General features: G+C 34.8%; 4 protein-coding genes across 4 annotated transcripts; 2 read left to right on the forward strand and 2 right to left on the reverse strand.

Annotated features, from left to right (window-relative positions):
* Positions 1-1148: 1148 nt before the first annotated feature.
* On the forward strand, positions 1149-4314 carry LOC140809817 (CASP-like protein 5A2). Its single transcript, XM_073167553.1, has 3 exons — positions 1149-1670; positions 2752-2884; positions 3898-4314. Exons 1-3 carry the CDS (start codon positions 1450-1452, stop codon positions 4087-4089), a joined length of 546 nt encoding a protein of 181 aa, XP_073023654.1. The 5' UTR covers positions 1149-1449; the 3' UTR covers positions 4090-4314.
* Positions 4315-4847: 533 nt separating this feature from the next.
* Positions 4848-13075, reverse strand: LOC140808716 (vacuolar fusion protein MON1 homolog). Its single transcript, XM_073165911.1, has 14 exons — positions 12307-13075; positions 11930-12009; positions 11706-11777; positions 11566-11605; positions 9801-9902; positions 9537-9658; positions 8400-8532; positions 8189-8280; positions 7249-7330; positions 7045-7109; positions 6561-6863; positions 6387-6478; positions 5393-5457; positions 4848-5118 (listed from the first exon to the last, which is right to left on the reverse strand). The coding sequence occupies exons 1-14, from the start codon at positions 12871-12873 to the stop codon at positions 5023-5025; spliced, it is 1911 nt and encodes a 636-aa protein (XP_073022012.1). The 5' UTR covers positions 12874-13075; the 3' UTR covers positions 4848-5022.
* Positions 13076-15359: 2284 nt separating this feature from the next.
* LOC140810443 (protein S40-4-like) lies at positions 15360-15845 on the reverse strand. Its single transcript, XM_073168299.1, has one exon. It carries the CDS (start codon positions 15843-15845, stop codon positions 15360-15362), a length of 486 nt encoding a protein of 161 aa, XP_073024400.1.
* Positions 15846-24407: 8562 nt separating this feature from the next.
* LOC140809232 (large ribosomal subunit protein uL11-like) lies at positions 24408-25178 on the forward strand. Its single transcript, XM_073166777.1, has one exon. The coding sequence runs from the start codon at positions 24492-24494 to the stop codon at positions 24990-24992; it is 501 nt and encodes a 166-aa protein (XP_073022878.1). The 5' UTR covers positions 24408-24491; the 3' UTR covers positions 24993-25178.
* Positions 25179-27001: the final 1823 nt, after the last annotated feature.

The raw sequence follows: 27001 nt of genomic DNA on the forward strand, positions 1-27001 counted from the left end.
TGTAGAAGAAGAATTGTACTCGACCGAATTTTGACAAAAACCGAAAATATCTGCACCGAAATTCAATAATTTAAAACAAGCCCACTTACCTAAATTCTTGATGAAAATAAACGTGAAAGGCTCGGGTTTACTGCACTGGAATTTTCGAAATTCCTGTTCCGACGGCTGGACGGCAGGCAGCGCTTCGCTGTGCTCGAAAACCCTAAGGACACTAGAGGAGAGTCTCGAAATTTGAGAGAGAATTATGGTGTAATTTTCGAGCTATATGGCCCTCCTATTTATAGGGGTTGGCTGCTATTGAGATCGAGTGATATCGCGTTGAAATCTGACTCAAATCTTTTATCTCGAATCATGATCTATCTATCTGTGATTTGGGTGATAACCGAATTCCAAATCTTCCATCCCCTAAATTTCGAAATTCACATAGATATATATATATACACTGATTAATTCGAATTCTAGTGATTTTATTATCTCATGCTTGATCTTTATCTTCGTATCTTAATCTCAACTCAAATCTTAGATCATTTATCTGCTAATTTTTGAAATTCCTTGATTAATTCTTGGATGAAGATAGATCTATTCCTCCCACACGATAAATAATATCATCTAAATTTCGAGCTTCAAAATTATGCACACGATAAAATTATCTACACATTATATTCTGAAATGATAATAATAACATTGATATCCAAGATTACACCATCCTAGTATAATCAAATTAAAATTTGATATGATCACGATTGTACAAAATCCAGGGTTTTGCATTTATTCTTTTCAGATCATATGTATATGTTACTTTCAACTCTGGATTTGTCGATTTTCAACTATATCGAGAGTCAAAAGTTTGAAATGGTTGAATATATCGTTTTGCAATGCCAAGACACAGAATGAGAATTCACTTATTAGTCACTTAAAAGGAGATGATCTATCAGCAGTGGATGGAAGAGGTATTGAATTACACTCACTTCGAAAAGAGAAAAAAATTAAAAAAAAAAATTAAAGAAAAGTAACTCGTTTTGACCATCAAACGGGCCCGGGCCTGAGATTTGTTGATATTTTGAAACCAAATTGGGCCGAATGGTTTGGTTTGGACTTTTGACCATGTAACACTCCGTTTGTTTGACGCAGAAAATGAGAAAGAAATAGGAAATAAAGGGAAAAACGACTGCCAAACAAGGTTTGGGGTGGAGTATTTGCTGTTGAGGTGGACCCCATTGAGGCTTCAATCCTGTAATCACAAATCCTCAAGTCTAATTCCTCTCTCGATTACAGGCGACCACTCATCGCCAGTCGTGTCAGATCGTGTGAGGCGATCGCCGGAACCCTACAATCGTCCGCCGCCGATTCATGTACTCAGACATACGTGGCTGTTTCTGTTGGCTGTAGTTGGTGGATGATCCGGTGATTCTGAGAGAGCTGTGAGTTGGGATAGAGATTCAAGGAGAGATGAATATCAGCCAGGGGGCGGTGCATCCGGTGGAAGCGCCGCCGCCGCAGACCGAGGGTGCAGCTAATGTGCCGCTTCCGCGAGTGAGGATGAAAGATCTACAAGGGATGCCGGGGACAGTGGGCGGATGGGTGCTGCGAGTCTGCCAGTTTTTGTTCGCAGCTGTGGCACTTACGGTTATGGCAACCACGAGTGACTTCCCTTCCGTCACTGCCTTCTGGTAACTCAACCTCTTTATTTCACTTTAACTGCTCCTCTTTATACACTGATGCGCGCAAGTTTTTTCTTTATATTCATCTGTGTACATCGGAATTGAGTTTGAATGTTATATTCAGACTTCAGTAACAAATTGAGTTTATTTTAAGCATTAGCATGCTGAAATTCTCTATAGTCATTGCTCTGCATCGGTGTCAGCTTTTTCTTTGAAAATTTTGCCGTTGGATTAGGGGAAAGATGGTTCATTCCTTGTTCTTTGTGGTAATTGGGTTTGATGTTTTTTTGCATGGTGTCTAGATGCATACTGACAATCTATCTAAGGTTTGATGTGCTTGTTTATTTCATATCTGATTTTGTGACGCCAAATGCAATGGACAAATTCGAAATCTCCGAGCCAAATTTTTTGGAAAATAATTCAGGGAAGTGCGTAGAATGCTCTATGCTCCATTGTCTATTCTTCTTTATCTGGAGCGGTGGTTCTCAAGGAAATGCAGAACTCTACAATCCTGACGACGAAAGAATGCCTGTGCACCTAGAAACACACTTCTGCATGTTACCACTTACCAGAGTAAATTCAAAAGACCATGCCCGTTCATTATAAAATAGGGAACAAAGTAAAGTTCAAAAGACCATACCCGTTCATTATAAAAGTAGGGAACAAGGCACATGCGAGGTGTGTTGATAAAAAATCAGTATTTTAGAAATAAGATGTTTTCATCGTAAAATTATTTTGTAATTTATTAATAAAGTTATTTTGATGTGAACAGAAAATTATATTTTAAAATCATATCTTTATATCACAGAATCATTTAATTATTATATGATTAATTTAAACTATGTAAAAGTAAAATGAACCTGCAATAACTATTTTTTGTGTAGGATATATTTGCACTGCAAATATTTTGCACCAAAAATAGTTAATATAACACTTGGTGCTTAATGTATGATAACGTGTCATCCAGGAAACATTTCTATAGTGCTCTTGAATAATATATGGCATGGGAAGATATAGGACACTGATTTGATTAGTCTCATATATCTTGGCTTTAAATTGACTTCACTTTTTTACCTTTTCCCCTTTTCAGCTACCTGGTTGCTGCTGCTGGTTTGCAGTGCATGTGGAGCCTTATACTATCCATTGTTGATGCTTACGCACTTCTTGTAGGTCGTCGTTTGCAGAATTCTCGAGTTGTTAGCCTATTTGCTGTTGGTGATGGGGTAAGTTTGCTACTCATCTAATAATGATGTTCCGTATAAAACATTCTTGTTAAATCCAATGAATATTCACGGTTTGTGGTATGAAATGGTTGATTTTGTTGAAATACGATGAGTGCCAATTTATGGTGTTCTTCATTACGATAACTCTTGCGGCAATGTTGCATGGATACGGGTACGAGTATCGTATCGAATACGATACGGATACGGCGATACGTCAATTTTTGAAAATATAAGACACGATACGGCTAGGATACGACAATCATTAAAATATATATAAATATTATATATATTTATACTTCATATAAATTTAGTATTGAAAAGTAAAAATCATAGAGATAGATGTAATATGCGGCGACGGCGGCAGCGGCGGCGGTGGCGACAGCAGTAGCAGTGGCAGAAATAGAGAAGAAGGGGGACGCGATATCACGAAAGAGAAAGAAAGAGACGACAAATGTATATTGGAATTTAAAAGCCCAGCCCAATATATGTTAAAGTATTTTCCTTTTAGTCCTTAGCAATTTTAATTTTTTTAATTAACCCATAAAACTTCTAAAAATTTACAATTTTGCCCAAACGTATCCGAAAAACGTATCCACGCCGTATCCATGGCGTGTCCTCGCCGTGTCCAAAACGTATCCGACTGGTCAACCCTAAACAAAGTCAACGACACGGATTTTGGAGTATCCGACACGCGTATCCGCGTATCGTATCCGTATCCGTGTCGTATCCGTATCCGATACTTCAAAAAAAATTCAAGGTATCCGTGCTACATAGCTCTTGCCCCTCCCTATTAGCGATTTAGTGTTAAGATCCTCTTTTTATAGCACAAGCTTATGTGCTAGATTTAGTAGTTAATGGAATTGATGCTTTTGAATGGCCAACTGGAACATGATAGAATCACAAAATAATCTGCTGATGCGAATTGCTTCGCGGAATAGTAAGATATGAAATGAAACATAATTCTTCTTTGTTAAGTTTGATTTTAATTTGATTTTTCGTGTTGACTGTTGCAGGTGACATCAACCCTAACATTTGCCTCAGCCTGTGCATCTGCAGGCATCACGGTTCTAATTGGCAATGATCTTGGGGCATGTGGAAAGAATCATTGTACACAGTTTGAAACTGCCACCGCCATGGCCTTCCTTAGCTGGTTTGCTGCGTTACCATCTTTTTTGTTGAATTTCTGGTCATTGGCATCACGATGAAGAACAGATTTACTATTTTATGTACAACCATGTTGGAGTTTTGCTGATTTCATAAATCAGGGCAGGGCAGCCATGTGTTCATAATATGTCTAGATTCTGTGCGAAGTTAGTAATCTGGGAACTTCTAGTTGTAATGAATATGTTGTTTCTTCTTTATGGTGCTCCATTGGGGCGAACTATTTTTGTCTGGTGGTGGATATGCAATCATTGTACGTTTGATGGCTCGTGCTTGTACTCGAGGAGATTATAACCTTTATTATAAATATAAGGTATTAGTTAAAATATTTTTGCAACATGAACGGTTGTGTATATATATGACAGATTATTAGGACTTTAAGAAATGGTTGGTTCTTCACAGTTGTAAATTGGTTTTTTTTTTTATTTATTTTTTTTTTTATATATATATATATATATATAAGAACTTGATCACAAGTTTCAGTTTGAGATGAGCAAAAGAAGATGACAAGTGCCACCATGGTAGATAACTTTCATTCTTTGATTAGCCCTTGTGACGTACATAAGCTGTTGGGAATCTTGAATCTTCCAATTAGGACATCAATGAAATCGGAATACTTGGTATCAAAAATAAAATCGGTAATATTGATTTATTTTCCAGATAACAATGCAGCATTAGCAAAGTATACATCAACATTCCTACTGTACCTGACGTTATATATTACGATATAATGACATCCCTTCGTAGTTCGTTTCACGACGCTACTTATTGAAACTGACGGTTCATTATTGGAGAAAATCCAGTCACCATAGCTGACTATGAACGCCATATATAGTAGAAAATTACATTTTGGTGTTTTTTAGGTTACGATACAAGAATATGCTTCAAAAAGCATATAAAAAATCTACGCAAAGGTGAAATGACCAAATATCGCAAGAACAAAAAAAAAAGACTAGGATACATGGGTGTAAGCATCATCACCATGAAAAAGGACTTGCCCCCAGCAAGAAAATTTCGTTTTCTACATCTTTCACCCATTGACAAACGCGATTGCAAGTTTTGATGGCGAGGGCCTGCAAAATCCAACGGGAATTTCTCTGAGACGTAAGGACACACAAACTAGCAGTAATTCTTGGCATGTAAGACTGCCCAGTTATCAAAATATACTTATCGCGTAAGAAAATGCAAGTTGCTTGCTTTCAGCACATGTAATTTTGTTCCAACCAACCAGAATACATATAGAAGTGCCCTAGTCAAGTTTCACACAACTCGACTGCCGCACTATTTTGTAAAGGAGTAGAATTTCTATGCAATTGTTTCTGAACAAACAAATTTGAACGGACGAACCTTGTCTGCAAGGGGGTCAAAAGCTCCATACAGTTCAAAATCCGATGTGACCCAGCAGAGTAGCACTGTGAGTTTAGCACCAAGGTGCCAGTTAAAAAAGCAAACAGGAGTTGAAGTTAACAAATGGCCAAATGCATGAAGTCAGTCAATGTGTATTTCAAAACTTAAAATCCATATCACACATTAAAAATGAAAATAGATCTTTCCAGATTGCACAGTAACATTTATCTCGTCATCAACTGATCCAAGAAAATTTGCACACAATTACAAGCCAGCCGCTGGAGATGTTCGATTCACAAAAATGTCCACGCGTCAAAATCATTTCTATTACCAAACTGAACCCCTCAAACGGTATAATATCAAAGTTAAGCAAATAATGTCTTTCAAAATATCAAGATAGTAACCAAGCTCAAGGCACCTAATTGTTCCTTTACTTCTAAATATTTAAACCCGTCAATTATATGGCACTCATATTGGAAAACTTCTGCAAAATTTACAAAACTTCACCATCATTGTTACCTCCACCTAGTCCACTGTTTTTCGATAAGAACGTGGTTGACTTATTCTATACTGAAACTAAAAGGGCTGGCAGAGCAAATGCCGATGTAGGACCTTACAAAGATGGCGACCTTGAAATGACTCCTTACCCCTCTTCTAACTACCAACCGTAAGCCATAGAGCTATGCCTTCATAGCATTTTGAAATGACCTAGAAAAAAACAATGGATAACTTCGTGTTCCACGAAACATGTTTCCTCTGGAGAATTTGGGATGTGGTGCAAGAAACTATTTTAATGGTAGTAATAATATATCTAGGTAAACACGCTGGTTATGAACCCATCAATTTCGTTATCAAGAAACGCTTGAATAAATTGAATTATTTATGAACGAAACAACAAAGAATAACTGGTCATACTGGATACCATGCTATCAATACAAAGAACAGTCAAAATAGCTCCACTAAAACAAAAAAGCAGAAAATGAAGATTATTTACCATAATTTTCGTCTCTTCTAAACTGGGTTTTGTGAGGTCCCACTTCTTTATCATGCATGGAAGCATAAATTCTTTGATAAGCCCTGTATAATCTGTGAAACAAGAAGCTTCCATCGAAGTGCTTACGATAAAGAATACTCGTGGGTCCAATTGCAAACATATTTTTCTACTCACCTTTTTTGCTGCCTCAAACTATTGATTGGAGATGAAAATTCAGATGACACATATTGGTCAAGATAAATACTTCGATATATGAAATGCCATAATCCAGCTGGACCACCAAGCCCAACAGATGACTCCGTGGTTCTACCTGGGGAATCTGTTTCAGATCTTGGATTACCTAAATGAGGAGATGTGGCTCCAGCACGAGAAGTGAGTTCTATTGACAAATCCTCAACATGCATGCCACCATCTGCCAGGGATCTTTGAGCTTCACTTAGTAAGTTTGACTTCAAAAGTACACTTTCAACTCGCATCCTACAAGATGTGCCAGATTTATTCTTTTCAGCAAAGACTGGAACAAAATAGAGCAATTTGCCCAATAAACTATGATGTGCTTCATGGACAACAAGATTCTCTATAAGAACACAAAAAATCTCTGACAAAGTTGGAGATTACAAACCTATGGTTCTCTTGCTGCAGAAAACATAAAATTTACCTGCAGTCTTTTAGATGATAAAAAGCATCTGAACTTGTGGTAAGTAATATCAAATATGTATCGATCTGTAACCAAATTCAACAAATCAAACATAAAATTTATGAACTTAAACAAATAACAGATGAAGTAATAACCAAATACACAGTCTCTACAACGATGTCCCATGTAATAGTTACTGTTTTTCCAAACTTATGTATGACTTACATCAAAATAATGTACATAAGCATAAAGGAATGCCATGGAATTGTATCTAGGCAGGCAAATTGGTGAAAAAGACTCTGAAGTCCTGCATGAAATTGAAACATGTAAGAGACAAGTGTCAGACAGTCATGTAAAATAGTAAGCGCCCTTACCTTTTCTAATAGAAAAGCTACCAACTTTGAAGGACCTTAAACAAGTAGCTAAAGATTATACAAATTTTTTATTTTTTTCGCACAAGATGTATAAGTAGATGAAATAAAATAATTGGTCTTGATTTTCTTCTACATGTTATCATGATAGTAGAAATAGAAATTCATCACCAGAACTCTAGGATCCTTCATTGACAATGCTTTTGGAAGAGGTATTTACTTTTCATCTTTGATGCTATTCAACATCTAAGTTTCATGTTTGAAGCTGGGGTTTGCTCTCCACTACTTTCTTACCTTACCTCCTCTTCGTAACCGTGAGGACAATAAAATGGTTTTCTCCCAGTTGTTCTCCACAAATTTAAGTTATGTATTGTAATTATGTGCAAGTAACAAAGTCTATATCCAGAAACTTTATCACGCATATCCAAAATATTCATTAACGGGCTATTACTCATCAATAAGCGCACCTGGATCATAATTATCCGAATAAGCATCCTAGAATGGAGACTGCCCAAGGACACTAAAAAAGGTCTAATAGTTACTTGATATACATGAAATAACAAAAGATAACATTCACGGAACTTCCCGGGATTAACTCTCCCTGGTGAAACAAATCAGCATAGTATTTTAGACCATTTAACAGCAACAATGAAGTGGTGCACAAAATCCACAACCAACATAAGTTTGCAAAGCGTGCATGAAAACTACAAAAACTGCTTATTGAATGAATGTATGCCTGCAGTTCGATCAATCAATAAAGATAATAATAACATGTGGAAGCTATATAGACTTACCTAAATGATTCAGAAGACGTAATAAAATTTGAGAGTAACAGTAAATCATCGGGATGAAGAGATGCTTTTTGTGCACCAACAAGACTGATAACCTGCATCACATTCAATCTAAGATGGTTTGACAAACAAATCATCAAGTATTCGGTCATTATAGTTACTAAGAATATGTGATCAGGCAACTTTAAAATGAAGGCAAGCATGGCACAATTACCTTATGTCTACACATTAAGAGTGCAAACAGAACTCCTGAATCAGCTACGTCTTGCAAGATGGCACCTGCAGCTTGACGTGTCGCGTGAGAAAGTGGAAGACAAGAGTAGGCGTGAAGAAAAGTGGCAGGATTCCTACAATTACAGCCAAGAATATTGTAATTATACACCACTGATTAAGTTTCAAAAATTTATCATCTAAACTGACATGATTAGATGACTAACTAGAGACCAATTTGAATTAGAAATGAGAAATCGCGTGGTTCACTACTTAATTTCATTCAACTAATATTATAAGTTTTTTGACCAGTTTCATGTCTTATTTTTTGGAGCACATTTGATCAGAGTCGGACAGTTCTGGCATTCATTTAGGCACATGTAATTTCTATTTTGGCAGCACATCTGTGTCCGAAGAGAACCCAACACCACATGGCATGCACATGCATCATAGAGCAGCAGTCAAAGTGGCAGTGGACAGGCTTTCCTTTCTAATAAATAAATTGGTATAGCATGGGGATGACAGGCGTATCACATGGACAACAACTTTCAAAAGCCTCAGTTTATACACATTTTCTGTTTACTTTCAACGTGCTTGGGAATTCAGAGTTAGGTCTTACAATGTTTGGGGAGCAGAACAACTGGTTTTTCTTTAATATTAGGCATAATGCTTGTAACCAGAAATCCATAAGATAATGACTCGTGACTCAATTGGTAACATTTAGTTGAAAACAGTCAACCCTGGTAGATCATAAACTGGTGGAACAATGACAATGGTGATCATGTGACTTGAAACATTAAATCAATGATATGTGCCATAGAACAGTAAGAAATCAAACTAGAGGACAAGAACAGGATATTATCAAAGCAGAGATAGGAAATTGTAGGGCAAGAGGAAAGTAAAAGGAAGAAGAGGGGCGTTTTCACCAATTTGTAAGAGTAGATGGTAAAATACAGTTTGTGCTCTTTAATTCCCTTTCGACGCTTAAATTTTTGAAAAGGAAAGAAATCAAACCAGTAGTAATGACTAAAGAAATTATACTGTTGAACACATCTTGGAGAAGAGAGAAACGAGACATCAATTAAACAAAATAAAGATATAGGGTAGCTGATGTACCAAATTAAATTAGCAAGAGGCATACCAACTGAAAGAATGGATGAGAGAGGAGAAGATGGTGTCAGTTCCTCCAAGCAGAGATGTCATATCAAACTTTGGATTCTTCTCGAAACATCGATTTACAGATTTTGTGAGGATGAGTATCATCTGGATTTAGATGGGAATTAATGTACATAAGGGTAGCATCCGTTTGGGAAAAAAACAGTAACCTAGAAGAGGCAAAAACTACAGGCTGGGTGTTCAGAGCCATGAAAATAAAAACGATAACCCAGAGGAAAAGAAAACCTACCTGACCATAAAGGAGCTCCAGCTGTCCCCTCAATGATTCATAAGGTTCTTCTGTGCAACTTATGCACACCAAGTAAATAGGTCCTTTCAAAAGAAAAATTACCTGAAATATGAACCTTTCCATAAGATTTTAAAACACGCAATCAATACAACACCATATAGGATATGTACTAAGTTTTGCAACATAACCACCTTATGGAGGGGGGGGGGGGGGGGGGAGTGGGGAGTTAGAAAAAGATCACATCTCACCTAAACTAAGACGTCGTAGAGATATGAATGGTTCAATAACAATTGAAAAGAAACATGCATTTCAGGTTCATGCAGGCATACAGGGGATATAACAGGCAAGCGTTACAATCCATGATGAATCAAAAAATGCAAGCATGTTTTTACATTTTCGACTTGTCATTTTGAAATCGTTATTCTTGTTGCACTTAGAAATACACCTGGGGTCATACTTCCTGCTTCCTAGATAACATTAGGTCAAAATGAGTTTTAGTTTTACCTTGGAATGGTGCTCTTTATAGATCACCCTTCAAGCACATGGTGTTTTAATATTATTTCAGTGTCTACTGAGTGCCACCACTTTTAAATCAGATGATCCAAAATAAAGTACATACACAAATTCGATGCATTATTAAAAAGGGTAAAAATGACGATGTTTCGTGCAGTATAAAAGTTATGGGACAGAGACTGAGAGCATTTGTCATAACAGCTCAGCGTGATTTTTTCCTTCTTAAGACATTCACAATTGGTGATACAAGCTTTGCTTCATGACACTAGAGTAGAGTGTGCAAAGTTTGACAAATGACCCTTTTGAAACATGTAGATGTAGTTTTTACCATTGAAATATATCTCTTCCACAAGCAGCAAAAAAAACCACAGAAAACAGAGCAACTACAAAAGAACCCAAGGCCAGGCTCAGTGATCTTGTTGAATTGAACTATGTTATTTTGACATTGAGACTATCTCAACCGTTGCATTGCACTTCTTAATTTTCACCCATAATAAGCAAAACAAATAAAATCAAAGAATGATAAAGGGTTTTTGCATTCACTTCCTTTGCTACCTATTAAAATACTAAATGAAGTTCGATCTTCAATTCGATTTCATATTGTTATTCTACAACCCTCAATACAATCTGAATGAGTTAACCCATCACATAAAGTAGCCCATCGGCCGACAGTTCGACAAGCGTTAACAACAGGTATCAAGCCAAAATGAATTTAGTTCAAACATAGAAGGCAATCGTAAGAAATAAAATCCACCAGAATTGCTCGATTTTGCATAAAATCCCCTCCAAATGACTGAAAACAACCAATAGTGATGAAGCTTTATAGTTTCCTCGTAAATGGCTGGAAAAATTGTTCATTTTAGTGAAAAAGAAACTTTCATTTTACAATGTTTCATTTATGATTATGCTGTCTGAATTATTTTCCAAACTCTCCACATTAACCATGGGTGCAAACCTCGAATTCGCGTAAATCGAATCCTAGCCAGCATATTTTACGTTCTTTAACAGCTGAATTTTAACAACACGCATTTTTTTCTTTTTTGATAAATAAAAATGGGTGCACATAATTATTTGTCCGGCTCATAGTCATACAAACACAGAAAACAATGCAAGCAAATAAAAGTGGTAATGTCAATAAATTTCTGTAGCTTATTGCTCCAACTTCATATGTCATAAGGTAGCTCCTAAAATTGTTCCATGAAGAAGCTGTAATAGTTAACGAAACTGTAAAACTTGTCATTCGACGTCTAACCTGGTGTTTTCCAGCTCTCACCAATTTGACCCGGTCTCCCCTGAGAATATCAAACAAGTAATATATGACATCCAGTCAGCGAATTTAAAAACAATTGAAAGTATTAGTATGTAACAATACTGTTGTTGCAACATGCATACCCATTCTCAACAAAGGAAATTATGGCCTGCAATGTCGCAGAGAATCCAGCTAGCTTATGCTCATCCCCATATCTTTGAAGTCAACAGTAAAACCAGATAAGAGAAAATCATTCATTACTAACTTGAAGTTCACGAAACAGAAGAAAGACTTCACACCAATACGGAGAAAAGAATATGAGCCTCTTTCATAATCCAGTATCTACTAAAAGAGCAGGGGCGCAAACCTTGAAAATATGGGTTTGCCGGAGTGACTCAAAATAAAAAAATGTTTCTTCCTCTTCCTCCACGAAACTGAAGCATCGTCCTGCAATTAATCACAAGATAACATAAATCAGATAGAATTCTATTTTTATTTGTCTTTCTTTTTTATAACATCATAAGAAACTAAATTCTAGCTTTATAGCATAATAAACAATTTAAACATATGATATCCTTCCAATCGATCTTAAACTAAATAGCATTCGATTTTCCAGGTAGTGAATACTAGAAAATAACTAACTCCATCTAACTGCTACATTTGGGAAACAATTTACAAACTTTGTCCATCAGGAAATACAATGCCAAATGGAATTAAAATTTGAAAGTTATGAACCCAACTTACCTCGTCTGGGTTGCGTTTTCCTGAAATAAATGGTTCCTGGTAACCCACAACTCCATCATTTTTAACCTCACTTATCTCATTCTCATCCCCATCATCATTAATTTCATCACTGCCACTGGTGCTTCCCCTCTCACCGGCATATCCGCTGCTGCTCGGACTCAAGGAAAGCTCAGCTTCTTCTCCCTCCAAAATATTCCTCCACATCAACGAAGAGCTTTCTTCAGTCACACCTGAAGTCTCCGCCATTGACACACCTCCAATCTGCTTCTCCTCGATCTCGTCTTCCTCCTCGTTACCTCTAATTTCTCCGTTCAAAGACCCATTCGATATAGTAATACTCTCAACGGGTTCCTCCGCTTCTTCGTCTTCCTCTTCTTCATCATCCTCCAGTGTCATCGACGGAGGATTGGAAGAAATTGAGATAGATGCTAACTGATTTTCCAAGGCGTCGAGAGATTGGTCGATCGAATTCGGGTTCGGATCCTGGTCCGAACTGTAATCAGGGTTTTGATGATAATTGCTATCGGCGGATGAGCTGGAGGATGAAGAATTTGAATCAGAAGCCATTTTTAATAATGGTTTAACCAAAAGAAGTGAACTAACAACTGAAGTAAATTTCTGGGTTCGTGAAAGTTAGGGTTTATAAGAGAAATTTCGGATTCGATCGAACAGCCAGTTTAGAGTAAGGTCCGAAAATTTGAAGTCTAGTGGTTGTATCTATCAGTCAGTCCTCGGTAGCCGTGAAAGAGACGGACAATTGGCAAAACGACGACGTATGTCTGATCAATGGTATTGGGCTAGGAGTGCAGAGTTCGTAGAGCAAACATGGGTCAAAATTTAATTTGGGGCTACTCACAGGCCTGCATTCTTTTGCAAATGAAATTTTATATTTTCTTAGATCTCAAGATGGTCTCGGGTTCGGGAAATATCTAATATGAAATCGCATCTCAAATTTTAAGTCTTAATTGTCAAATACACAAAAACTTTTGTGAGACGGTCTCACAGATCAATTCCATTAGTCGAATCTCTTGTTGGAGTCATCCATGAAAAAGTATTATTTTTTTATTCCAAGGGTACTACTTTTTATTGTGAATATCGATAAAGTTGATCTGTCTCACAGACAAAAATTCGTGAGACCGTCTTGTAAAAGACTTGCTCTAAGCAATATTATGATTAACCTCCCGTGAGAATAATAAAATATTAATTTTAAATACTAGCAAATAAAAATGATATACTTCATAAAGGAATAGTTTATGAATGAACAGATGCCAAAATCTGAAAGTTTTATTCCATGATTATTAAAGTTGGTCAAATGTGGTTGAACCATATTAGCTAGCGATTAAGAATTTATTCTCCATTGAAATTTCAACTAAACGTTCCCTCTCATAAAAGTGCTTTTGATCTTTATGTTTTTTAGTTTATTAAGGTTTATGCTTAGTTTCCGTTTTTATGAAGATTAGCATATTTTTGATCGACGAGCGTTTCGACAAGACAGAATGAATGCCTTCTTTAACATGCATTATAGGAAAACTAGAAAAGTCCTACATTGAAAAATTAAGTAAAATGAAACAAAAAGATTAAATTGTGTGTGGATAATTGGTGCCGTGGTGGGCGTTTTAACTTTGATGTTCTTGCAGACAACTTTGGGAAGCTATTTGCTGATACCATGTACTATATGTTGAATGAGAATATTTGAGTGTTTAAAACAAATTTTTTTTGACATAAAAACAATGTTAAAATTATCTATATATTAAACTAATAAAGATTAATTTATAAATTCAAGATGTTGAACCATCTCTTATATAATATGAGTGACCATGATTTATCTACTCATCACGTGAAGATATTGTCCATATAAATAATATCTACAAAACTCCCATGGACAAACTTTTTGGGATGGAACACTTGTTGTGTTTATAACGTAACAAACAACTATACTATCTAAATTAATAGTCTTAAAAAAAACAAATGAAAATCCCACATGAATGATGAACATTATACAATCAGATTTTGGAGATGGATTCTACAAAGGTTATTCATACAATCTACAGATCTGCTCCGTGGTCTCCTAAAGCCCTGATTATGTCCCATGCATACTCGACATGCTTACCTCCCAACGTCGTGTCCCGGCAGCGAACGACATCGCATGTTTACCGGCAACACGAGGTCCTCATCTCCGTGACTATTTGTGGGAATCAATTCTTTAATTTTAATTTTAAGTTCTTTTTGTAAAAACATTGTTTCTCATTGTGTGTTGCTGATATTTGTTCATTCAAAAAAATAAAAAGAGTAGGGCATCGGCTTCATATGTGCGTATGTAGTACATACACATGGTCATAGGAGGTTGTGGGAAGAAAACATTGATTCAAAAAGCAGGGGAAAATCAAGAAACCGCTCTTCACAATTTATGCAAGATCATTACAATTTACAAACAAGGATAACCCATACAGCCCAAGAACGGAAAATGGGTCAAAATCCATTAAGTGGTGTCGATTTTTTAAATGAATTTATGCATTTCTTGTCCCAATCACTTACCTGTGGAATGTAAGTAGGCCTAAATTATGAAAGTGTCGTCGAACGAAGAATGGATTTCAGATATTTCAAAAATAGTATTTTTTTTATGCTTTTCAGATAAAAAAAAAAAATTATAAAATTATTGTAACTTTCATAATGGAACACTTTAAAGAAACTTCCCTCTGCAAAATTGCTGTTAATACGAGGGGACCCTGGTTTGCCTTATTGCATTGGCTTTAATCTCCTTCATATACTTTAAATAGTAACAATTGTGCACATTTTTTTCATGATATTATTATTTTGCTGGTCAATTATCATTCCATCGCAGAAAAAATTATACATATTTGTGATTTGAATATCACACATTCAACTCCAACTAAAAAAATCGCATTGAAATTCAACTAATTTATCCATTTCAACAGAACTTTAAAGATTTCTGATTTTAAAAATAATACAGATTTCTTCATGGATCATCAGAATGTTAGAATCACATTAATTCCCCAACAAAGTCATCGTAATTAGTAACCTCAGATCAAAAATCAATCCTGAAACCCAGTTTTCTGCCAAATCGCGTTCCTAACCCTGCGGAGATCTCTCCCCTTCAGAGTCCTCCCAATCCCTTCGTGTACCGAAAACGAACCGATCCTCGTCATCGCCATTTGCCGTGCCAGAAACTCGTGCGGCGGAACCCAGTCCCCAGTCTCCCCTGCATACTCCTCGTAATCATCATCGCTGTATTTGCTTCGATTCTCTCTATACTCGTCCTTCAGTATCTTTGACCAGTCGGGGACGTTCATCGGGAGCGACGCCGGCGAGCTGACTACTCTCCTAGTCCCCGCCACAGAGGGCTTCCTTAAAACTCTTGAGGTCTGCCTAATGTACTCCGGAGAAGCCGAGCGGGTCGCCGTGTTCCAGATGTCGGATTCGTCGAGCTCGAAGATCATTGAATCGTTGACGTGTAAGTGATCGGTGGGTAGGAATCTGCAGTTACTAGCTCTCGGGAGGCAGGTTTTCGGTGCCGACATGTAATAAGAGAAAATCGAGAGAAATTTCTTGGAAGATTTGTAGAGAGAAGGTGGTGCTGTGAAAGGTGGGCTTTGATCTGCTTTAATAAAGGGGTTTGAAATGGATAAGCCTCACTCTCTCTCTCTCTCTAAAACTGTCATCTGCTTCCCCTTCTCCATAAAATTATTTTCTCTGAAACTGCAAGTCTTTGCCAAGTTACGATTTTGCCCCCCGAAAAATTCAAGATGGTCACCCCCACCCCTCATTTCTATATTTTTTACAATTAATTTAATTGATATAATATCAAAATAATAAAATTAATAAATGATCATATTATAATTTGAAATTTTTATATTTAAATAAAGAACATATTATAAATGTAAAAAATATAAAATATTAAATCTAGAAATAAAAAATAAGTAGATAGATTACCATTTGAAAAAATGAACTTAGAAAAAATAAACTAAAAAATAACAAACAATGACATCATTTTGACTTTATTACCAAGATTCTTAACGAAATATATATATAAATAAAAGATTGTGTCACTTAGTTACACTACATGAGTCATGTAAAGAAGCACGTTAGCTCTAATTTTGTAACTGAAATTTTAAACATTTGATAACAATCTCTTTGGAAAAGCAGATTTATCATACTTCTAACTACAATAATTTGATATATTTCCCGAATTAAGTAAAATAAAAATTCAATAAATCACACTATTCTGAAATTACTGAAAAATTACTAAAAGACCATCCTCAAGTGTTGAAATATTCTATTGTATATGACAAAAACTCGTAAAAGACGATATCATAGTTTCATATTTTGTGAGACGTACTTTTATTTGGGTTATTTATGAAAAAATATTATTTTTTATGCTAAAAGCATTACTTTTTATTATGAATATTGGTAGAACTAACGCGTCTCACAGATAAAAATTCATAAAATCGTCTAAAAAAACGCATCTTTTACAATTAAACAGTGTTTCGGCTGGGGGGTTAAACTTTAATTATCCGGATAATAATAACTGTATGCAGTTAGTCTTATTACAATATATCTGCACACTATACACGTGTCCCCCTGTGGCTAAAATAAATAAATTCCGGGTGTCCAAAATCAAAAGCCCTAGGGGCATATTAGTAAAATCGTATGCTTGTCTCTTGAAAGAGAGACTTTGAAATTTGTCGCTTTAGGGGAGATGCGCTTCACCTGATTCAGCTCTCCAGTTGAGGCTTCCAAGAAATTCCAACACGTGTCCATCCGTTCTTGGAAGTATGCCACGTGGTTAGACATTTGTAGGAAGCGTGATCGCACGTGAAGTGGGCCCCGCATAAAAGCATATTCTACCTATATGTGTATCTTTCTTTTTTTTTTCTTTGTTGTATTTCGTATATATTTTTGTAGGGGCTATACATAATTTTGTGTGGATAAAATTTATGTTTTCCCCTCTCAAGAGTATATATATATTAACAATATGACCTGGGAAAACACACACACATGTATATATATATATATATATACACAAAATTTATATAAAACAGTCTCACAAGTTAATTTTATGAAATGAACACTCAACGCGACTCAAAAAAATATTTTTTTATTTTAAAAATATTGATTTTTATTATAAAATAAATTGAGTTAATTTATTTTAATAATCAAAAAGTCGTGAGATTGTCTAGTAAATCGATTGATATATACATACATTTGAAATGTGTGGTGAAACTAAAAGCAACAGAAATTGAAATGAAGGAGCCAGCTGGTCTTTACCAATCATCAATGGCAAACAAATGGTCAGTCACGTGTCAGCTTATCATCTCCTCTTTTGTCCGTTTCTGCTCAATTATGTGTTCACTAAATACAAATTTTTGAGGACATTAATGAGCTTATCATCTCCTCTTTTGTCCGTTTCTGCTCCATTTTGTGTTCACCAAATACAAAATTGAGGGAGCCTCACGTGAGACCGTCTCACGGTCATAATCCGTGAGACGGGTCAACCCTATCCATATTTATAATAAAAAGTGATATTCTTAGCATAAAAAGTAATATTTTTTCATTGGTGACCCAAATAAGAGATCTGTCTCACAAATACGACCCGTAAGACCGTCTCACACAAGTTTTTACCTACAAAATTTTGAGGACTTTAATGATTCTTTCCTCCTGTCTATAGGCTTTGGAAGGGATCGGTGGCAAAATTATTTAGAATTTATCTCTTTCTATTCTTATTCTTGATTTTACATACAACTCCAGTCGTACATTTTATTTTATTTTAGAGAAAATCAGATATCATGCATTAATTAAATCAACGGTAGCTACATCTACCAATCATGATTACTAAAAACCCTCCATCCAACATGAACAAGAAGGATGAGATAAAGCAAAATACGCTAAACAGTGCGCTAATTTGTTTGCATTTCTACTAACTTTTAAAATCTATCAGAATTTAAGATATCCAATATGTTCAAGACTAACAATCATTGATGGTTGCGAACATCAGACTTCGACGTCACCTCTTTAACAGCATTACAGAAGTCGTCCGAGAAGACCCAAACATCAGAAACTCGATTCGTACATTGTTTCGCCTAATATACGAACAACAAATGAAGACGTTTTCCATAGACTGGAATTGGAGTCCACTGGAATATATTTTGGTGGTCGATGGGATCATCCGAATATCTTTTTAGATAATTTGAAATTATATATTCGACTATTATTTAAATATAAAGTTTGAAATAATATTAAGTTAAAAGAAGTGTCTGCCAGATTGAGTAGACCAATGACGATGTTCCACTTTTGAATTTTTATATTTTGGAAACTTAATAATGAATGCTTCGTTATCACCAACAATCTTTATCCTCAAATAAATTATAATAAAAATGAAAAAGGATTCGTGTCTTTTTATTGAATTGACGTCATTACGTTTCGATGGGATATGCTTTTTACGCGACGATAGAATATTACAATAAAATACCAAATAAGATCCAACTTGTCTTTCACCATTATTTGGTTTTTTTAATGGCAGTTCGAAAGACCAATAACGTTAATTAAATAAATCATATTATATAAATTTTGTGTAATAAATCCAAAAAAATAAGGTGGGAATAGGATAATCAAACTCCTATAATTTAGTAAGTATTGAGCCCTTCATTATAGCTAATTTTACACATTTATGGTAACATGGATGATGTATCATTTATTGAGATGTATTTTAAAGATTATTAACATAATAATATGTAAAATAAGTAGGACTCTTGTGATGCGGTCTCATGAATTTTTATCTTTGAAACGAGTCAACCCCACCGATATTCACAATATAAAGTAATACTCTTAGTATAAAAAATAATATTTTTTCATGGATGACCCAAAAAGATATCTGTCTCACATACGACATGTGCGACCGTCTCACACAAGTTTTTTCCATCTTAAATATAGTATTTGAATATTAATTTAAATGATTTAGTTATTTGTATCAATTATGGTCCCATTGAATGATCAACAGGGAAGATGATTCTTCTTCTTAATTTGTTCGCGAATGGGAGGAAAAGGTAAAGTTTTTTTTTTCTTTTTTGAAAGAGGGTTTTTTTTTTCAAGGAAGAAAAAGTAAAGGTCGATGTAATCTTAAAAGCAAAGCTTCCACTTGAAATTCTATTGTATTAAACATCACAGTAATTGAATTATGTTTTCAAATTGATCAATGTCGAATTACAATATTTTTTAAAAATAATAATAATTGCTTATAGAGAGAAAACTACTAATACTTTTCTATTTTGAATTTCAAAAAGGAAAACTGTTTTATCTTTCTATGCACGCGACAATATGCTCGATGACTAACGTGAGTAATTTTGTGATATTGATATTCGATTTAATTCATCTATAAAAAAAATATTATTTTTTATATCAAATTTTTTTACTTATTATTGTAAATGTAGATAAGGTTAACATATCTCACGGATAAAGATTCGTGATATTGTCTCAGAAAAATCTATCAAAGAAAAAATTCTATATTCTATCCATTTTATTTTTGGTTTTGGCAATGGCTATGATCTATATATTCAATGTGGTCGTTCATTATAATAAGAGTTAGGATTATGTATGTTTACGTGTATAATTTTCAAAAGAAAATTTATTATGACAAAAACTTATGTGACACAGTTTTATGGATCGTATTTGTGAGACGGATCTCTTATTTGAGTCATCTATAAAAAAGTATTACTTTTTATGCTATGAGTATTACTTTTTATTGTGAATATGAGTAGGATTGACCCGTCTAACAGATTATGATCCGTGAGACGGTATCACATGAGACCTATTCATTTATTATATATACATATAATTATTAGGGGTAACTGTTTTCATCTCAGGAGACAGCTTGGTATTGCTTTGCCTTTGGACACGTATTAAATACACTTCACCGATAACGAAGTCCGGGATTTTAGGCGAATGGGTGAGCATATCATTTAAAAACAGAATGACCACCACTCTCTTAAATCTTATCTTTTTTGCAGCGACATATACAATAACCACTTAAAAATATTATTTTTTTAATAATAAATTTTATGTGAGATGATAATACGAATCTTTATTCGTAATATGAGTTTGTAAAATAAAAAATAATATTTTTTCATGAATCGAATAAAATAAAAGATTTGTATCACAAAAATTATCTTTAAGACAATTTCATAATAGTTTTTTATATTTCTCATAGCAAAAATTCGATATCGTCTAACACACAAGAGACCTACTCCATGACAATAATGTTTTCCCCACTAGCATTTATTTTAAACAAATTCACGAAACTCTAATATGTATGTATTTTGCATATGCTTAACCAAGGACCCGACTTACCTAGTTCAGTTTACACCTTGTACATTTATGCATTGCTAGACAAATCTACGAGTCCTACCTAGTTAACGAGAGATGAAATAAACAGATACAAGATTGGGATAATAGGGACGACCTGTTTCAAGATCAGATGATCCACCAAATTGTCTATTTGAGAGAGCTAACTCGGATAGGTCATATACAAAGAAAAGAACAAGAAAACACAAAAATGCAAGTGTTGCACCAAACACTGGTGGTTGTTTCTTGATGTAAGTGAATGCTACGAAAAGACCCGGAAATAATGAGAACCAAATAATTTAGATGATGATCCTAAGTATACCAAATTACTAAGGAACCCAAGCAGGTCAGAAAATCATATACAAATCTAACTGTAGATCTAAGACGCATGATGGAAAGAGATCCGCATTCACGTATAAATCAGGTGTGAGGGAAGCAAATGTATTTGCAAAATATCTCGTTCAAGTATACTTCTGAAATTATTATAAAATTCTTATTTTATAAGTGTAAAGTGCGTATTAAATAAATCATTATGTTGAATGCAGTAGCTTGCAAATCACATCAATCATACTAGACACTTTTTATGATAGACTCAATCAGATATTGATAGGAAATATAACTTGTGACCAATTGATTTATCACAAATATATATAATCCATCAACTTGAACACTAAAAAATGTTATGTTATGACAAGTTTTATAATCTAAACATGCTTTTTGTTGAAAAAGAATCGCAAATAATTTTGTTAATTTAATAATATATACAAAACAAGGAAAAGAAAAATGAGAACCCAGATTGACAAACGTGATAATTTTTCCATTTCATATCCTATCATTTTCAAAACCTCTTCTTTAAGCAAACAATTTTGTTTCTTTCACAAGAATCAAATTTTTAGTTATTATTCTTCTTTTTTCATTTTTCTCCTCCGAAAACAAAATATATATATATATCATTGCTCTGTCAAAACTACAGTCGTGACGCAAATACTAACGGACGGTCAATATTTTTAAATTAATTTCGACTAATTATATTTAAAAAAAAATACAACTTTTCACTATATTTTCAATCTTCTTCTCAAACCCTACATTAATCATACACAATTTAACACTTGAAATCTATGAAAAAATATATAAAAAAAAAGTCACGGTCATAGGTTCATCGCTGAACTAGCGTTCGAATACACAGGAGATGGCTATAACTAAAAACAAAACACACAGTGGATTCATTGACGAATATCAGCAAAAATAGTCAAATGATTCTTACTTTCTATTATTGCAACGGTGGAATTGGAGGATGATTCTATCTGTTTGCAGGCTTTCGTTTTCTTGCCATAAGATGCCATTGAAAGAATTGGGATTGGGACCATTGTTGGAATTCTTGATGTTCGTGGTATTGTCCGAATTCAAGTCTCATTCATCTTTTTTGGGAGAGTGACTTCTTTGACTTATTGGCTTCAAAATAATAGAGCGAAGTCGTGGCTTACAGCTTCTTAAATGGCGTTATTATTATCTTTTTTTATTAAAAAAAAAAATTGACATTTTGTTTTTAACGTTTAGGTTCGTTTCATCCAATTCCTTTCGTTGCATTGAAGATAATTATTGGAAACAAATTTTTTATATATAGGAGAAATGAAAACCATTTGATTTAGTACTCTTCCAGTATCTGCAGCTTACAGAAATTTTAGTGAAGCTGCGAATTAACCACTGATAAATATAGCTTGTGTAATTCGGAAATTAGTTTGTATTCATCACCTCCAAAATGAAATCTCAGTTTTATAAATCTGTGGATTTTAAAACAGCAGGTGGTTTCATATATAACCCATATTGTATTTGCAAAATATCATGACTTCCACCATATACAAGTTAGGCTTCTGCACTCACACTATTATTTTTATTTTTATTTTTATTTTTATTTTTAATGGTTAATGAGATACTACGGTGAGAATATTGTCTTCATGGCACGTTCAACAACTATCGTTGATAAAAAAATGTTGGATCAGACGTCACATATTTTTTTTTAAAAAATACAATGGTGGACATTGAATTTATTATGAGAGTAATACCTCCAAGATAGTTTGAAGTAAATTATAACGATCACGGTGAGAACCATGAAAATTCATTTTGGCATAATATTGGAAATTCAGCTTGACAGAAAATTTAGTTAAGTGCATTCAACTAGCACAATTTTAGCAGATCATCCCAACAGTAAGATGTGTTTTCGAACTTATAATTGATGCATTAACTCGAAATCATGACAGATAATGTGCATTAATGTGGAGTTTTATATCAAATTAAAGAAATAGCACACGAATTTCAAAATAAAAATATTTCGTGCTTTTTGGTTTATGGCTGGGGTAGAAAGGTTTTAAAAGTAATGTGTATTTAACTTTTGATGTGCCAATGACTCGTGGATATAGTAATAAACATAAAAAATGAGTTCATTACCCGAGATGCTCTAATACAACTTCATGCTCCGAGTTTTTAGGATGTTTCTTGCTTACATGGACTCTTGGTCACCAGATCGCATGGGATACATAAAATAAGAAAGTTGTATGTCAAGCCCTACAATCAAAGAATAGATATCTTGTGAGACGACTACACATATCTTTATCGTGAGACGAACCAACGCTGCACATATTTAAAATAAAAAAAATACATTTTTGTATTAAAAATAGGAATTTTTTATGAGTGATATTTTTCACAAAATTGACTCATGAGACTGTCAATCAAGAATTTTCGTGACAATTCAAATTGGGAAGTCACTTGGTAGATTGCTTGAACCAAACGCGTTAGGATACCAACTCCAGAGATTGGATTCTCGGGGTAATCCAAGTACTACAACAATAAATGACTATTGTGACACTTTTTTATAGACACTTATAATTAAATGTTGTTACAAATACTTAATAATGACAATTGTAAAAAATTAATAATGTGTAAAATAAAAAAATATATTAGATTAGTTATCATGACATTTTTAATTGATGTCATCTTTTATATAGAGGGAAATAATTATTTTTCCCACATCGTAAAAGTTCATTAAAAAAATAAAAATTGTCATTATAAATAAGTGTGAGAATATTTGGGTTGGAAAAATATTGGAGGAAGGAAAATAATTGTCTCCCTCCATATAAAAATGACATCAATTAAAAATGTCAGGATAACTAATCTAATATGTTTTTTTTATTCTCACATTTATTTTATCTTTTCTCTCCTCCTATATTTATCTCACCCAAATATTCTCACATTTGTTATTGTTACTATAAATAACATACACGACACTTTTAGTTGTCATTATAAATGATTTTAACTGACATATAAATTTGTCATTATTACTATAATAACAAGGCATATATAAATGTATTTAAACATGAGTTTTCCTGACATTTAAAATTGTCATTATATGAATATTAAGTAACACGTATGAAGTTCTCATTAACATCTTATAATGACATTAAAAAATGTCAGTAAATTTAAGACGAAATTGAAATAGAGGACACTTATTGGAGATATCACTAAAATTTAAATGTCACTAAATATTGAATACGATGATATTTATGAATTTCATTGTAAACATTTATTCTTGCAGTGAATTGACTGTTGAATTAATGTCCGAGGAAATCATCCGGAGTCCGTCAGCATCGAATCTCATGATAAAATATGTACAGATGGGTTTGAACATTTCACATTATTACTTCAAAACCCAAACTAATAAGCTTTAATGGGCTAAGCCCAATTCTGCTTAGAAGCCGAAAAACTCCACCTTAACCCTAGCATGTAACCAGCTACTAGCTTCGACGTCTGCTCGATTCCACTCACTGCGTTGAACAATGCCTCCAAAGTTCGATCCGTCGCAGGTCGTCGACGTGTTTGTCCGCGTCACAGGCGGAGAGGTCGGCGCCGCCAGTTCGCTTGCCCCTAAAATCGGTCCCCTCGGGCTTTCTCCGAAGAAAATCGGTGAAGACATCGCGAAGGAAACAGCCAAGGATTGGAAAGGTCTCCGTGTCACAGTCAAGCTCACAGTACAAAACCGACAGGCCAAAGTCACTGTTGTTCCCTCCGCCGCCGCATTGGTCATCAAGGCATTGAAGGAGCCCGAGCGTGACAGGAAGAAGACGAAAAACATCAAGCACAACGGGAATATCTCGCTGGACGACGTTATCGAGATCGCGAAGGTGATGAGATCCCGCTCCATGGCTAAGGATTTGGCTGGAACCGTCAAGGAGATTCTCGGTACTTGCGTTTCTGTTGGATGTACCGTCGACGGAAAGGATCCTAAGGATTTGCAGCAGGAGATCACCGATGGCGATGTGGAAATCCCACATGACTGAGATGGAGGTGAAGTATGAATTTTAGTTCCTATTATTAGTTGTTTTTCGTTTTCGTTGTTTTAGTTACCATTTCGTGTTGAGAGAAAAATGTTGCGAAAAGGTTTTTCTTTTGAGTTGGAAACTTTTTGAGGACATGTACACTATTGGATCAACATCAACGTTATATAAACAATGCAGTTTGAAGAAGTGTAATGTTTTGATTTGGCAGACTGGTTTTATTTTTGTTGTTCATTTGTATGCATCCAGTTTTGCATGACACATGGTCATTACGAGATCAATATATGGCTATCTTGAACTTTTTAATTGTCGTGGTACTGATTGGATACACAGCATTTGATGTTTCGTTGAGAATGTTCAATTGATTAACCTTGAGGGCTACTTTGGTGCAATTTGGGACTCAATTTAGCTGTGTGGACCGTGGAGTTCTTCGAGTATAAGCCCTACACATGTGCCTCTTGAAAATAAAATTTCAGCTCTAACTAGATCAATAGTGTATTACGAGCTAGCAAACAACATTAGCTAATCCATTTTGACATGCTTGATTTTTTCATCATCAATCAAAGCTTAGTGTTGGGTAATGAAAGACCAAAATGTTCTTTTCTGCATATATGATATTAGATGTCAGAATATGTAATTGATCAGAAAATTATGGATAAATTTTTGATTTTGATTACATTAATTTTTTCCATCACCGTTTGTCCGTTGAGTGGGTTAGTTAAAGATACTCAAATCTAGCTCATTTTGAAGCTACTTGTATTCGATGTTAGCTTGGTCAATATTGAGCTCTAACTGAGTTTGATCAAACCGTTTGGAATCAGCTCCAACTGCTTGGACATAAGTTATACATATTCAAATATAGCTTATTTTTAAGCTACTAATATTCAACATTAGCTTAGTCAATCTTGAGCTCGAACTGAGTTCGATCAAACCGTTTGGAATCTGCTCTAAATGCTTGGATGCTAATCTTTGTCGTTCTCGATCAGGCGTTGATGTTGGAAACTATTTTGTTTTGTCTCTTGTTTTCAAATTTTGTTCATTCCCCCTTATTGATGTCTTCTGCACGATCTTGGGTTGATTATCTCATTTGAGAAAATCGTCGTTCGAGACATGAAAATCAATGACAAAACAATAAAATTATACAAACTTGACATAGGCGGCTAAGAAGGCTCATACGAGCCAAGAATAGAGTTCTTTGAGATGAGAGCCCATTGATTTGCTGTTTCATCATGGTGCATATGCTCTATTGCTTAGAATTTGAAATGGGCAACTTCCCATGATTCTGTTTAGTTTTATCAACCAGAGTTCACGGTTCTTGATTTGAATCGAAGCTATGCACTAGGAAAATTACATCATTTTTTTTATTGAGCCACTGCAACTTTTTGGAGACGAATGTTGTGATGTATCAGTTGAACGTGAAATTGATGATAACATGCGATCTTTGTGATTGTGGCTGGAGGTTGTATAGACCGATTTTAAGAGGTGTATCAGTTTTTCTTGCCCCTTCTCATTAAATTATTATGCTGGAGGTGTTTCATTTCCTAGTCGTACACCCGAGATCCGGTGAACGATCATGTGGACTTCCTTTTTTCTCTCATGATGATGCCATTTGGCAGGTCCAACAGGAATCATATTTGCCACGTTGGATGGTGGTCCTTGCAGATATTTGCAAGGATGTAAGATACATATAGAAAGTAACTAAACGAGGGCGAGGAGATTGAGATGGTTGGCTAGATGTGTTGTACACGCGTACATGCAATTCTTAACGGGGTGGGGATTGGTTTTCCGTCTCCATCCCCGAATTATTATTGTTGTTCTTTTTGGGACGGGTTCGGGAATGAGAGTTAGTCTCGAACTATTTTGGGATTTAAACCAATCTTTGAACCCAAAAAAATTGGAGATCTTCGTCTCTGTTTCAGGTTTTTCTCGAGTCCTCAAACCCACGGTGAAAATTATCATCCCTAGTTCATAGATGGTGAAGTTGAGTTTACATGGTGTTGTGTTATGAGCGA

The sequence above is a fragment of the Primulina eburnea genome, chromosome 13 (genome assembly GCF_022965805.1).
Source record: "Primulina eburnea isolate SZY01 chromosome 13, ASM2296580v1, whole genome shotgun sequence".
Classification (NCBI taxonomy): Eukaryota; Viridiplantae; Streptophyta; class Magnoliopsida; order Lamiales; family Gesneriaceae; genus Primulina; species Primulina eburnea.